General features: G+C 40.9%; 1 protein-coding gene across 1 annotated transcript; it reads left to right on the top strand.

Annotated features, from left to right (window-relative positions):
• Nucleotides 1–5159: 5159 nt before the first annotated feature.
• RBP3 (retinol binding protein 3, interstitial) lies at nt 5160–15634 on the top strand. The gene is made up of 2 exons (XM_010020259.1): nt 5160–8207; nt 15440–15634. Exons 1-2 carry the CDS (start codon nt 5160–5162, stop codon nt 15632–15634), a joined length of 3243 nt encoding a protein of 1080 aa, XP_010018561.1.
• The last annotated feature ends 344 nt before the right edge of the window (nt 15635–15978 follow it).

Raw genomic sequence — 15978 nt, forward strand, 5'->3', positions numbered from 1 at the left:
GAGGGGAGGGGAGGGAAGAAAAATCCAACACATTTTGGGTTTGAATCTTTTTTATTCCAAATGTAATCATTAAAGAACTCACTCGCAGTGAAAACTTGCAAAAGCTATAATTTTCATTCATACATGTTTGTACAGCATAAGAACTGAAAAACTTAGGCACAGGAACCTAACATTTTTTCTTTTGGCATGGGAATTATAAAGGAATAGAAGGGTGATATTATTCATTATTCTTATTATGAAGGGGCCCAGAAAGCCTACTCAGGGACAAGGTTTCCTTTGTATCAAACAGTACAGGAACAGAAACAGAAGAGACAGTCTTAGAGCATACCTGTGCAATCCAGTAATGCCTATCACAGACAGCCATGAAGTAGCACTGACCCAGACTTGTACATCTATAAAATGCAGTGAGGGTGTGTCTAGAAATACTTACCAAAGTCCTGGAAGCATTAAATATTTAATTAGTATAGTCCTGTGCTCGAGCTAATAAACCCTGCCTCGTAGTATTTAGGAGCCACATATCACCTTCACATTAATTCTAATTCATACATATAATTTAAATAGGCCTTTATTAGAAAGCTCTACTAAAACCAAAAGTAGCTTATTTCCAAACTTCGCCTTCATCCTCTTGGCATTTCTGCCACTGAAAAAACTGCTCTTGCTGCCACCTTCAGATGAGCATCCTGCTACTGCAGTTTATCCATATGGTCTGTATGGGGAATGGTGAGATCAGCTGCAGATGGGAAACATGGACTACTGGAACAAGATCTATAAGCAAAAAACATACAGCAAAACATTTAATCTCGCTCTTGTGGATACTTTTTAGCATGTGGTCTGAATGGTGCAGACCATGCCTGCAGACTAGTCTGGGGCAGGTAAAAGAGAATACCTCTTTCTCAGAGTATGTGGGAAGTTCATACCCACAGGAAGTCAGAAAGTGAAATATTTGTGGACAGATTTTAAAGGATCATAAATTTTTATGAGTTACAAAAGCTAGAGCTAGGCCTGAGCTATTGAGTTCAGCTCAAAACTGAAATCAAAATAGGAATTTGGCTTGGGTTACATAGAAATTAGAATTGATGGTACAGTTACATTTTGGATTTAGATACTCGGAGTTCAATGAACAGACTTGCATTAAGCAACATGTTTGATAAAAATTTAAACTGTATATGTCAATAAATGAGTAAGTAAATAGTCATCCTCCAAACCGTGAAGAATCCACACCACACAAGGAAGGATTGTTACTTTCTAAAACTATCTGTAAAGAATTACCAAGGTAGTAGTGAGTGATATATGTCATATTGAGTTCAGGGCAAGAGAAATAGATCACTGAACAGATCCAGTGTGGAAAAATAGTGGTTTCCACTGTACTAGATTTTTAAGCCATGCATGGCAGGGAAAGCATTTATTTTACACCTTCATTGTGAAGCTAGCTTTGTTTCTGTGTGCTAATGATAAAGTGCATGAGGAAGAATGTGTATCTGAACTTGAGGAATAAATTGAGCCATGGAGTGTTGCCATATCTTGCCTTTTACTGAGTATAACTAGTCAAAATCCTGTACATATTTTTCAAAACCCCAGCTTCATAAAAACCTCAGCTACAAGCTTCCAGTCCTCGTAGGCAAATCTTGAGAACATGATAAAATGAACAATAAATGTTAGAAAAACAGAGAAAAACTCTTTTTCTAATCTTACGATTTTACAACAATCACAGGCAGGAAAGGGATATTTCATGGTTTTTAACCTCTAAATAAGGCCTTGCTGGAGAAGAATATTGTGATCTGTGGAAATAAATACATTTTTAAATGCTAGAAAAGAAAAATTATTATACAATGACTTCAGCAGTGGACATATAGGACTCTTTTGGATATGGAAGGCAGTTGTCTGGCACATACCCTGAACAAAAATGCTCAATTATTGTCTATTACTGTCTTCTTTCTGAATATGATCTTCATGGAAATTCATCTCTGTCTGTTACATTCAGAGTAAGATGAGGTCATTGTTAATGCCTCATCTATAACATCTGTTAAACCCTATAACACACTTTGCACAGCAAATTGAAACTGAGGTAATTTGAGTAATGCTTTGTCGTTTCATTAATTTCTATTCCAAAAGCAGAAAATGGCAGAGAAGAATACAGTTAAAAAGAAGGCCCTCCAAAAAAAATAAGACTTGCAGTGATTTAAACAGCAGAATGGAATTACTTCCAAGAATTCCAGAAAATATTAATTTCTCTAATTCTTATGGTAAATAATTTTACCTTATTTCTACCATTATCCCATACTTGGTAAATAGTTTCATATAAATGTAAGAATCCATTATGTACTGTATACTGAAGAATTAAGAAAGAAAGTATAATATATACCCCATAAACATGCAATGTCATTCTTTTTCCTGGAATAGAAAGCTGCAGTCTTAAAGCTGCTGTGGAGACAGACAGAAATAATGATCCATCCTGACATATTCTTAGGAACATGGATTATTGTACTACTTTTCCCAGTTCCTGTCACAATAGGTCCATTTTGTAACCCTGCTCCTCAGCCCCTGGGCATGCCCTCCACCAGCACCCAGCAGGAAAACAAGGAAGAAAGAAATAAGAAACAAAAAGGGGACCCATTGAACAACCCAACCCCCTAACCCAGCAGGTGAAATATCTAATCCTTCCATGTTTACACATTTTTACTTTGTTGTTTTAGATAATACATATGTTTTCTTTATATTTTTTTCCATCATAACAAAATTAAACTGTATCTTCCCTTCCAAGTTAATGGAAAGGCATTGGAACACACAAAAAATGCAAGTTACATTAAAATGTTAAGCACTCTGAAGTGAGAAATGTCAGAATTAAGATTATCTATGCATCATCCCCTGCTTGGTCATATGCATTAATTCATAGAATCATAGAATAGTTAGGGTTGGAAAGGACCTTAAGATCATCTGGTTCTCACAGCTCATGTTTTTTATTTCAGATGTCCCCTGCCTTAGTCAGTGCACAGAGAAGTAAACTGGGGATTTATAAAGCACAATGTCTCATCCACTGAATTGATTGTCGTAACGTACACTATGGTGTGTGCAATTATTCCTGTGGTAATAGCATTTAGAGACACTATCAGAGGTTGGAAGTAAATGTAGAGTATGTGGTAAACACTAAAGTAGCAAAAGAGATTCCTTGCCCCAAAAGCTTTTCAAGCTACACATACAGAAGAGCCATGGGTTAGAAAAGCAATAGAGATCAATTTGCCCTGGGTCCTGTCCACTGTATTGGCCTCATGAGGAGTTGATGCAACTCTGGCAATAAATCTTGTAGCTCAAAAGATCTTTTCTAGACAAAGTGTGGTTATACCAGAGAGGTTTTATTCCAGCTGCCTTTGACCCAGATTGCTGGATTGTTCTTTGCAGAAAGAAAGCAAGAAGAGCAATACAAACTTGTGATACTGCTGCGGAGTTAGGTCTGTGATGGATGTCACACGTTGTCACAATATAGAACTGTTCCCTGAAATTAAGAAGACTCAGCAGAACTTGGAGCTTAATTACTTATTTATACATTATCAACAGTGTAAACTATGTCCTAGGCCTCTCCTTTGACAAGGGAAGTGGCAACATTGTTTCAACTAGGGTTTCTTACAAGTGATAGCACAGCCTGGTTGCCAGAAATACCTGTGATTACATCAGGTTTTACAGCTTTTGCCATAGAGCAGTTCTTTCTCTAATGGACTCTTAGAATAATTTAATTGTTCCCTTTGATGGATTTACATTTATACATTTACATACATACAGATACAAATCAACCATGGGATGAAATTGTACCAGCATATTTAGAAAAGGCCATTCCTACACAAAAATATTAAAGGAAGGAACCTCACAGAAGTCCTTTATTACTACAACTGAATAATCTAGAAAGAGTAATTCCCTAAACTTTGCTCATGTGAGTAGCAGGCTTCACACATGAGACTTACACAGGACAGCAACAGAGTGCACCCAGCCAGGATAGACCATCTTTAGACTTTTTCTTCCACAGGTATTCATATGTAGGAACAAGCGACATTTTGAAAACAATACAAAAACATGCTCCTCCCAAATTCCCTTGCCTATTCTTGCAGCTACCTCCAGCAAGCAGAATGACTTGGGTGGCAACTAATTTCAAACTTAAAGCCAAGAATTTGTTCTAGCGTATCTTTGGTGTGTCATACTGAAGCTCTGAATGTTGACAACTCACATGGGTACAGCCTGCAGCTGCATCCTGCATATTCTGATCCTCTTTCAAACTCTTAATACAATAGGGTCTCGGATACATTGTGAGCAGAAGAAAACAATCCCCCACATTCTATTTTGGTATGTTGAGCCTGACGTCTATTGGCTGGGAGCTGTCATCAGACATGACCATATGTTACTCAATGGTATTACAAGTAAATCCTAATTGAGTGCAAATTATGAAGATTAAAGTCACCTCAGATTTAGCTGTATTATGTTGAGGCAAATGTATTTCAAAGTCCTGTTTAAAATGCTGGCAATTCTCAGCACAGAAATTAACAAGCTGTCATTACCTTGGATTTTATGAGCTGTTTTAAATGTCTGGAGTTCCTTGTTTGGAGCCTTTAGTCATAGAATGTAAGAACAGTCCTTTGCAGCTCAGACTGAAAAACGCCAAGACAATATATTGTCAACAACTTCTGAAAAACTTTTAAATATTGATACAACTAACTCACTGAAGAATCTCCTGGTATAAGCTTTCCATAAATAATGGTAAAAGACTGGATGACTGCTGTTCGAATTGTGGTTGAAATCCAAGATTTGCATTTAAGAAATCCACTGTCAGGATAAGCCAGAACATTTATAACAGGCAATGCAGTACCTTTTGGAAATAATTAACTGATCAAGAAAGATCATCCTTGATGATTGAAGTTTATTACTGTTTCATAAGAGAGCTGTGAAGCAGTAAGGAGCTAGCTGAACTTCATCTATTGGTGCACTTCGGATGATGCACTCCGTTTTAATGAGATTAAAGGTTTAATGCAGTTAAAAGATTTTTATCTGTTCAGTGCACCTGGATTCAACACAGGGATTTCAGTGTGATTCACGAACAGAGAGTCATTGGAGAGTTACATTCATCTTGATAGATAAAAGCTTCTGACTTCTTCATTTCTATTCCATTCAAAGACAAAATGATCAGGACACATTTCTTCCTGTATTCAGCACTGATGATATTCAGCATACCTACTGAGGAAATCTTTCAGCCAACTCTAGTGCTGGAGATGGCTAAAGTCCTTCTGGATAACTACTGCTATCCTGAAAACCTAGTGGGCATGCAAGAAGCCATTGAACAAGCAATCAAGAGCGGAGAGATCTTGGATATCTCAGATCCAAAAATGCTGGCCAGCGTCTTGACAGCTGGTGTGCAGGGTGCTCTGAATGACCCAAGACTGGTGATTTCCTATGAGCCATCACCACATGCATATCCCAGTAAGGAAGCTGAGGCTTCCCCCACTCGTGAACAGCTCCTTAGTCTTATTGAGCATGTGGTCATGTATGACAAGCTGGAGGGCAATGTTGGATACCTGAGAATTGATTATATCATAGGACAGGAAGTTGTGCAGAAAGTTGGAGCTTTTCTGGTGGACAAGGTATGGAAGACACTGATAGAGACATCTGCTCTGGTGATAGATCTTCGACACAGCACAGGGGGACAGATTTCTGGCCTCCCCTTCATCATTTCATACTTGCATGAAGCAGACAAGATGCTGCATGTTGAGACTGTATACAATCGGCCCTCCAACACCACCACAGAGATATGGACACTGCCAAAGGTGTTGGGAGAAAGGTACAGCAAAGACAAGGATGTCATTGTTTTGATCAGCCGCCACACCACAGGAGTGGCTGAAGATGTGGCTTACATCCTCAAGCACACGAAGAGGGCTATCACTGTTGGGGAGAAGACAGCTGGGGGCTCACTGGACATCCATAAGCTGCGTATTGGCCCCTCCAATTTCTACATAATGGTTCCCGTGTCACGATCTGTGAGCCCCTTGAGTGGGGGTGGACAGAGCTGGGAGGTGAGTGGGGTGATGCCATGTGTGGCTACTGAGGCAGAGGAAGCCTTGCAGAAATCCCTGGACATCCTGGCAGTACGCAGAGCAGTGCCTGGCACCCTAAGCCACCTCACAAACATATTAAAGGACTATTACAGTTTAGTGGACCGAGTGCCAGTGCTGCTGCAGCACCTCAGCACCTCTGACTTCTCTTCTGTGCAGTCAGCAGAGGATCTGGCCACCAAGCTCAACTCTGAGATGCAGACCTTATCTGAAGACCCCCGCCTGTTGGTCCGAGTCTTGATGCCAGGTGAAGCTGCTGTCCCCCCTGCTGAGAAGCCAATTGCACTGGCAGCCAATTTACCTGACAATGAGCAACTGCTGCATGCCTTGGTGGATACTGTCTTCAAGGTGTCAGTGTTACCAGGCAATGTTGGCTACATGCGCTTTGATGAGTTTGCAGATGCCTCTGTGCTTGCTAAGCTGGGACCTTACATTGTCCACAAAGTGTGGGAGCCCCTCCAAAACACAGAGAACTTGATCATGGACCTACGTTACAACCCTGGGGGCCCTTCCTCCTCTGCTGTTCCTGTGCTACTCTCCTATTTCCAAGATCCTGCTGCTGGCCCGGTCCATCTCTTCACAACCTATGACAGGCGCACCAACCACACACAGGAGCACAACAGCCAGGCAGAACTTCTGGGCCAGCCCTATGGGGCTCAGCGTGGCATCTACCTGCTCACCAGCCACCACACTGCTACAGCTGCTGAGGAGTTTGCTTACCTTATGCAGTCCCTGGGCCGTGCCACACTGATTGGTGAGATCACAGCAGGAAGCCTCTCACACACCCGTACCTTCCCTCTGCTGCAGCCTGAGCAGGGAATAACCTGTGGCCTGGCTATCACAGTTCCTGTCATCACCTTCATTGACAATAATGGCGAAAGCTGGATGGGTGGAGGAGTTGTGCCTGATGCCATAGTGTTGGCTGAGGATGCACTGGAGAAGGCTGTAGAGGTGCTAGCTTTCCACAAGAATATGGGAGTACTTTTGGAGAGTACCGGCCAGCTCCTAGAGGCTCACTATGCCATCCCAGAAGTGGCTGGGAAGGCCAGTGCTATGCTGAGCACTAAACGAGCCCAAGGAGGTTATCGATCAGCTGTAGACTTTGAGACATTGGCTTCCCAGCTTACCAGTGACTTGCAGGAGGCCTCGGGGGACCATCGGCTTCATGTCTTCCACAGCCATGTGGAACCAACACCAGAAGAACAGCTTCCCAGCATGAGTCCCAGCCCTGAGGAGCTGAGCTACATCATTGAGGCACTCTTCAAAGTTGAGGTATTGCCAGGCAACCTGGGCTACCTTCGCTTTGATATGATGGCTGAGGCAGAAACAGTGAAGGCCATTGGGCCCCAGCTGTTGCAGATGGTGTGGAACAAGCTGGTGGACACAGATGCCATGATTATTGACATGAGGTACAACACAGGCAGCTATTCCACTGCCATCCCAATACTTTGTTCCTACTTCTTTGAGTCTGAGCCTCAGCAACACCTCTACACCATCTTTGACCGTAGTACCTCCCACAGCACAGAGGTATGGACTCTCTCCCAAGTCAGAGGCAAGAGGTATGGCTCCCTCAAGGACATCTACATCCTAACAAGCCATATGAGTGGATCAGCAGCTGAAGCTTTCACTCGCTCTATGAAGGATCTACACCGGGCCACAGTTATTGGTGAGCCCACAGTAGGTGGTTCCCTCTCAGTGGGCATTTATCGTGTTGGTAACAGTTCCCTATATGCCTCCATTCCCAGCCAAGTAGTGCTCAGCCCAGTCACTGGCAAAGTATGGAGTGTGTCTGGGGTGGAGCCACATATCACCATCCAGGCCAATGAAGCCATGGCTGTAGCTCAGCAAATTGCCAACCTGCGTGCCCAGGTGCCACAGACATTGCAAGCTGTAGCCAAGCTTGTAGCAGATAATTATGCCTTCGTGGACACTGGGGCTGTTATAACATCGGACCTCACCAAGAACTACAACAAAGACAGCTATAAAAGGATTAATACAGAAGAGGAGCTGGCCAGGAAGGTGACTGCCAACTTGCAAGCTCTTTCTGATGATGACCATCTGAAATTACTCTACATCCCTCAACATGCCAAGGACAGCATCCCAGGGACCATGCCAAAACAGGTACAGTTCTCTTGAATGCAGCTATACTAATGCCAGCTAGAATGGGAGCACTGAGTCAGATATCTTGTTTCTAGGCCATATCATAAATCCACCACAATTTACTTGTACCCAGAAGAAAAGCCAGTGCCTGAGTGGGTTCTGGAGGTTGGACTCTATCTGACACTAAGGAACGTCAGGGTAGTATCTGGTGGTAGTAGATGGTAGTTCTGGATGCATGCATTTTGGGAACAACCTTCAAGCTGTGAATTTCTTTCAGTTGCCATCTGCACAAGCAAATATTCAGGACTTCATGGTTAGAGGGAAGATATCTCATTATCTTCGTAATCTTATTTCTTTCAGTGCTATGGCTTTTCAAGCTATAATAATTTAATGCAGAATCCCCCTGGTTACAAACCAAGTTTGTAATTAAGAAAAATTTGGTTGGACCCAGGGTACATGCATACACCACAAAACATGCAGCCATGTACTTTTCAATGGTTTTTTCTATATGAAATTGCTGTACCTGACTTCTATTGCACAAGAATAACAAGCAGCTCCTTTGGTAACAACAGTGGAAAGTTGTTCTGATTGTATCTCAGGCTCAGCATCAGACAGTTTCCCAGTGATCTAGAAATACTTTGAGAGAAGTATCAGTGTGGAGTTATGTGACCCCAGGGAGAAACTGATTTTTAATAATCTACTTTTGCCCTTGCTGTGCGGTTTGCGTAACAGTCTGTGCTTTGTTCTGAGCCTGGGTATTTATGCACTGGTCTGCCTTGGAAATCTTTCTTGTTCATTGTTGTGCTGGAGAGAGCTCTCAGGAGCACTTGTTGAAATCCCATCTTCAAATTAAAGGAGGGTTAAGATAACCCAATCCCTTTCTCAGATGGGCTTAGCTTCTTTCTGGCTATTGCTCTAGCATGGCTATCAGAGATGTCTTTTCTCTAGGGATTTATAAAATTACTTTTTGAAGAGAATGCATTTTCCTTTGCAATGAACCAGAGTATACCAAGTGTCAGGTAACTTAAATGTTTCCCTGGAAAGCAAATCTGTGGGCTTCCACCCTCTGAAGTTTTTGGTATGCATCATTTAAAGTGGGCATGACCTTTGTGGTGTTATCTCAACATTAAGGTCAAAGACAAAGTCTAAACATTGCCAGGGGAGGGCATTTTTTCCAAGTTTGTTAACCAAGACATGCTGGCCTCATTCTTGCCTCTAAGCTTAAATTGAAAAAATTAATTAAATGGCTTTTCTAGTTCATCATTCCCTTTCCTGCCTACATTTCTCAGGTATAGAAAGCTTCACTCTAAAGATGTTTTTGACAGAGCTCCCTGCTAAATTATTACCAGCATATCAGTACTGATACATCGTAATTTCTTCCCATTATATAGTGTGGGCCAGTCTTGCAAAGTAGTCACTGCCTCACTGAAAGGCTGTTAATGGATATTCTAGGCTATTCAAAATCTTACTTGCTTTATTCAGACCTTGAATGTTGATAACAGGATATGCAGGACAAATATCTTATTTGTCAAATGATGTGAAATTCTGATGCTGATAGAGCTAGCGAGAAAAAGCTACTATACTAATTAATGTCTATGTTTACCTCAGTTATTTGTCAAGCAAAATGATTGGAAGATATTGGGAATACATCCATAAGAAAGAGATCACATCAGTGTAGATGAAAATCAGGACAAATGTGAGATTTCTTCGAGGGGAAATAAATAATGTATAAATAGCAGAGGAGAAGCATGTGTCTCTTATGAGGCTAAAACAGTTTCCAAAGGCCTATGCATTCCCTCACAGGGAGACAGAGAGACAAGAGAGCAGTGTTAACACATTTTAAGGTGAAAGTAAGTGACCCAAGCCACTGAAGTTACTGAAGTAAAGGCTTTTCCTTTTGATAGAGGTAAAAGAAATTTCACCTATTCCACCTATTCACCACTGGGCAGCAAAAGTATCTTCATTTCCTGCCTTGCTTTTGCATGGCCAAGAGGGATGATTTCTGTGGAATATTTCAGGAATACCCCCTACCAATACTCCAGAGAGCAAATGCCATAAGATTACACCGAAGCTTACAAGATGGCACTAATTGCATTTGGGTTTTTTTACTTTTTGTTGGTTTTTTTTTTTACAGTCCTATAATGGACAAGGTGGCTTTTTTTAATCTGTATCACATTTATTCCTCCAAAACCTAAAAGCTAGTTTTTCTCTTGTGCTACTTACTTTCCAAGCCACCCTTTCCCTTGACAGTGGGATTTTCTTTAGAATGACCTTGACAGTGAAGCAGATCCAACACAATTAGGTGAAAGTGATGATGAATAACTGCAAGAAGGATGAGATGGGACATAGGAGACAGACAAGTGAAATGCATGTAGACCTTTGCATCTGCTACACTAGAATAGTTGCTGAAGCATAATATTGGTAGTGAATATGTCTCCTTTATGACAGCAGCAAGGTCAATGCTAGCTGGAGTTGTCTGCAGTATAAATGCCATTTCTAAAGTCAGACTTCCCAGGGGCAAATATTTTTCATATTGTTTGTGATTCAGAAAATAGCATTTTGCCTACAAGGCAGAGCTCTGCAAACTTGCTGATGTGCAGTTCAATAATCCATACTTCTTATTCCTCTGTTTGCCTCTCTCCAGTCATACCTTCCTTTCCATGCTGAAACATTTGTGTTCATGAATATGACTAATGTTGGCTACCTATAGAACTGCTGCCTGATTTTAGCAAATGTGGTTATCTTAATTTTAAGTGACAAGACTCTCCCTGAGTGACTTTTTTGACTCCTTGATAATGCCCAAATACTTTTATTGCAGTCTTCATACTTAAGAGAATTTTTGTATTAATATTTAGATCAGTCTTTTACTCTGATCTAAATTATGATCAGAGTAAAAGACAAAAATGAATCCTTTATAAAGAGAATTTGTTCCTCCATTTAAAGTCCTTCTTTTCTCAGATAAATAATATGTATCTATAGCAGAGTATTGTACTTGCTGAAGGAGAAAACAGTTACAGACGCTTCACCAGAAAGGAGTGTAGTTTGATTATGTGCCTTCATAAATGAGTGAAATCAAAATACTCAGCCTCAAGATGTCAAGACAGATAGTGAGATTTCTACACTGTGGAACTGAATTGTTGTGGACCCATACGATGCTGATATATATCAACATAACCACAGTAAAATTAGTGGAATTGTACAAGTTCATGCAAGCCAAAAAAATGTCTCGTGTTTAACTCTCATTGACTCTTCATCTTTTTTTGTTCATGTTCATAATAGTTCAGTGGCTTGCAATGAATATGTGTATTGTCAGAGCAGGCTTACACACCACTGTGCAGTGCCACCCTTTGCAGGGTGAAAGTACAGCTTCTCACTCTGCCCTGCACTCCCTCAATGGGGGCTGAAAGCCTTGAATAACCTCTTTTAATCCTTTCCAGAGCACTGTCCCAGAGGATTTCAGCTTTTGCTTGTGGTAACCTCCCCCACCCCCGCTCCATCCTGGCTCTCTTGGTACAGTGGAGGGCAGGATTAGAATTCAAAGCTATAGTTCTGGAAAAAACTGGAGAAATGATCTCTGAAAAGCAGGATGAGGTTAAATAAGAACACATGCAGGGTTCTTACACAGTTTCTAGGGTGATAGTAATTGACTGAGCAGCTCTGGGAGGAAAACAGCTTGTTTGGGGGGAGTTGTGTGAAAAAAGTATATGGGTTCTTCAGAGTTCATAAGCTGAACACAAGTTAATAGAGTCAAGTTGTTGCAGTAAAAAACAATATTCTCAAACTGGAATGGATAAGGAGGAATATAATCACTAAAATATGTGAAGTCTTCCGCTACGCTCAGCTCTAAAGAAAATTCAGCTAGAGTATATAATGTGCAGTCTTGGGCAATGCTTTTCTGGAAAGATGTTCCTCAAGTGGGGAGACAGCAGAAAAGGGGAGCAAGAGTAAAAAGACTGAGTAAGAGTCATCTTGAAAAAGTTTAAAAGTTTTGAGTTGTTTATTCCAGAGAGAAGAAAACTGAGAGCAGATATTAAATGGTCCTCAGATGCGTAAGAGGCTGTTTCAAATATGAAGAGAATAATCTGTTTCCTTATCCATGATAAACAGGCCAAGAAGTAATGCATTTAAACTGTAGAAAGTAGTGAACTTAGACTGTTTATACTAGATGTTAAAAACATCTTTGTAATAGTAAGACTGGTGACGTACTAGATTGGATTGCCTGGAAATCACCCCGTGATTTGGGTGTTCTTAAGAGCAAGTGAGAACTGGCTGTCAGGAATATAGCTGATCCTGCTCAGTCCTGGAGCTGAGAGACCTGCGATGATGGACAGTTCCATTCCAGCCTCTGAGGAATCCAAATGCTATTCAAAGAAAGAAAGGCACAACCCCACCACCCAGCCCACAAGCTCTCATGGTTCTTAAACCAATCTCAGGATTTGCAATGGCACTAGTGTGTTGGCTGATAACATTTTGACAGCTGGCAGCTGACAGCACTAGCAGCCTTAGTGGAAATCAGTTATGTTATAATGGTCAGCACAAAACTAGCTATGAAAATACAGTCTCCATCTAAATAGACAAAACAAGTTAGGGGATAGATAAAAGGGGAGAAAAGAGGCAAGAGAGACACAGTCGGAAAAGTAGTTTGCCTGTGGTTAGGATATGTGTCAGTAGCAGATTCAGGGATGAAACTCCATGCACTCCAGCATTCTAGGTCCTATTTTGTGTCACTTCACTTTACTCTGGTTAGGCCACTCACCTGTGGAAGGAGACTGCAGAATAGGGCTAGAGGCCCTACATAGTTAATGAAAACTAATTCTTCCTTGGCTTAAGTGGTGTTAAATTGGAGATCCTTTAGTCTAGCCACATTGCTTATAGTGTTCTTACTAAGGCACCTGAGGGTTTGTATTTAACATCAAGTCAGTTGTATGTAAACATTGCCTGACTGAGCAGCAAGATCTTAATTTCAGCTGCATCCTGTCCCAGCTTGTCCTTGGCCTGCAAACAGTCTTGCCTTCCAGAGTGCACTGTTCCTCTCTGAAGCTGGACTTACGTCCTCAGGTACCAGCAGCATATGACCTATGTGCCAGTGTCATGAAACTGCAGTTTTTCAGGATAGCAACTCTCTACTGCCAGTCCAGCCTCCTCACCTCTTTTGCTTAAAAATAAGGAATCTTTCCTCACTGCCCCAAAATTACATTTTCATAACTTCTGGTCTTAGAGCCTTTAGAATAGATACATTTTCATACCTTCCCTGCAGCCATGAAGATGAAGAAGAGTTTCTTTGAGATCCTTATATATTAATTTTACACCATGAGTCCCAAGTCTTTAAAAGCAACCTGCCCACCATGAAAACTGTAATGAATTTCCAAAAATTAGCAACACTGCTAACAAGTACTGAAGTCCTCAGTGAACATGTGATGTAGCACAGTAAAAGAACACGTGGGGAAAAAAAATACCAGACATACACAGAGAGGTTATTTTTCATCAACATGCTGATGGGTATGCACCTAGCAATTATTGCTGGAGATAGAGCTAAGAAATGTGTGTTCAGTTAAAATATCATTAGGAAGTGGCTGAAAGTAACACATCAGTTTTATTTATAGACGTTACCAATGAGTGATGATTTTTTTCTCCTGAGGGGACCAGTACCTCTGAACTAGATATAAGCTCTGTCAGAACAATGCAATGCATGCTGGATATATTCTTCAAAACTGTGATTTGTTAATCAAAGTACAGTGGGCAGATCAAGTAGCATTGCTGTCACTGGGAAGTGGATTGGAAATGACAAACTCAGTAACACTGGACTGATATGTTTACAGTCCAGGTATAATGGTTATTTCCACAAGGTACAGTGAGAAAGAAGCATACAGAAAAGGACTCAGTAGAGTTTGCTCTTACTATCAGGTCAACAACTACTGGCCAATAGGGTTTTTAAATTAATGTTTGAAATTTAGGCATCCAGAAGGCACTGAATGATGAAGAAGCCTAGGCCAGCTGTAAGTGTGATTTGGTGGGTAATTTTTCCCCAGGTAAATGTAAAGTGCTTGAGCTGTGTCAAATACAGCTGCATTCACACACCTTAGAAACCCTCTTTCTGCTGTGGCAGACCTGCTTTTGGCAGGAGCACATCCCCAGGCCAGAGCACTACATGCAGGGCAGCAGATTGCCTGACTCCTCTATAGTTGCAGAAAGCCCAAATGCCTTCCAAATTCTGGGATGTATTACAGATTGGGAGAACACCTTTTAGCACATGGCTCACTGCTGACTCCTTGTTCTTTGGGATATAAAAGTATGGATTGTCTGAGGCTGAGCTATGGAAGAGGGCAATTGATTAAATAGCAAGTATAAAATCATTTTCACAGCAACCCTGAGGAGAAAAGGCCAAACTACTGAAGGTTACATAAGTCATATATATCCCAAAGCCTTTTCTTCTTAAGCTGAAGGACAGTTGTACGTTTTCAGACACATGTATGCAAACCAGAAGTTTGGCAATAGGAGCAGGCTAAGTCCCAATACATGCAGGGGTTACTAGGATAACTTTATTAGTTGGCTACACATTGCTATTTAAAAAGTCTGCTGTTTAATAACATAAGCTAAACAAAATGAAACTAATCACAGCCTAACACGTGAGACTCTAAGCACATGGCCTCCATAAGAGAGATTTAACACATGTCTACCTGCTGAGTGTCCTAGCACATGCCCAACACATCAAGTTCCTCACTGTCAGAGGCACTGGCTAATTAAAAGGGGCTGGGCCCAAACTCACCTGTAGCCAGCAGCTGTTTGTCAGCTGAGTCTAATCAAAAGATTATAAAAGTCCTTATTTAGAGTGCCTTATTTACAAAGAACTGCTAAGGAAAGAAGTGGGCTTGGGTAGCAAGCCTGGGATAGAGGCCAATGCTGCAGACTGGAGGATGGTTCTTGTAGCCTTCTCAGCCTCTTTGATCCAAGAAAATTCCTGTATTTTTGAAAAATAAACTAAGCCCTGACAAATAGGTGCCTGATCCAGGTTCTGGGCATGTTACTGATGCTCCCTATGCTGGGCAAGCAATGCAGCAGCCAATGTTTAATGTGCAAAACCTATGTTTAATATGCAAATATCTGAATATCATTTATTATGTTCCTCAAACTGGGTCACATTCCTTGCATATATCCCACCTGGACTAAACTTGACCCACATAATTCTTTTTAAATCTTGTGCCAAGCTATCAGTGCCAGCAAATGATTTGTTTTATTTTCCCAAACTCTTTCAGGTCCCTTCCCCAGAAGTGTTTGAAGATCTGATTAAATTTTCATTCCACACAAATGTATTTGAAAACAACATCGGTTATCTGAGATTTGATATGTTTGGAGACTGTGAACTTCTAACCCAGGTGTCCGACCTACTGGTAGAGCGTGTTTGGAAGAAAATTGTTCACACAGATGCATTAATCATAGACATGAGGTAAACCTTTGAATGGCAAATAACCAAACCTCTTTCAAAACAGCATTTTATTTGTAATAGTGAATTAGCTTTACATGCTTTACTGTCCTGTTTACAGGCTAAAATTGCTGGGATTAAATGAGAAAAGGAAAAAAGCCAAGAAAAACAGTAACAGTCTGGAAGTATATCTCAAGACAAATTGTACCCATTACTTGAGATGTTTAGAACTAAATAGGCAAAATGAGGAAATATGTTGCAGAACGCAATCCTGGATGTCACATCCGTTCTCTTTCTCTGATTTCTTTCTAATCTAACTCTGTATGTGCCTTATATTATTTATATATAAAATATATATATATGTGGCTTAAA

The sequence above is a fragment of the Nestor notabilis genome, unplaced genomic scaffold, assembly GCF_000696875.1.
Source record: "Nestor notabilis isolate BGI_N333 unplaced genomic scaffold, ASM69687v1 Scaffold36558, whole genome shotgun sequence".
NCBI classification, from domain to species: domain Eukaryota; kingdom Metazoa; phylum Chordata; class Aves; order Psittaciformes; family Psittacidae; genus Nestor; species Nestor notabilis.

Bases quoted from the DNA above. Each gene is read 5' to 3' on its own strand.
- RBP3 (XM_010020259.1), top strand. From the start codon at position 5,160: ATGATCAGGACACATTTCTTCCTGTATTCAGCACTGATGATATTCAGC. The intron at 8,208-15,439 runs GTACAGTTCTCT...AAACTCTTTCAG, and splicing joins CAGGGACCATGCCAAAACAG to GTCCCTTCCCCAGAAGTGTT.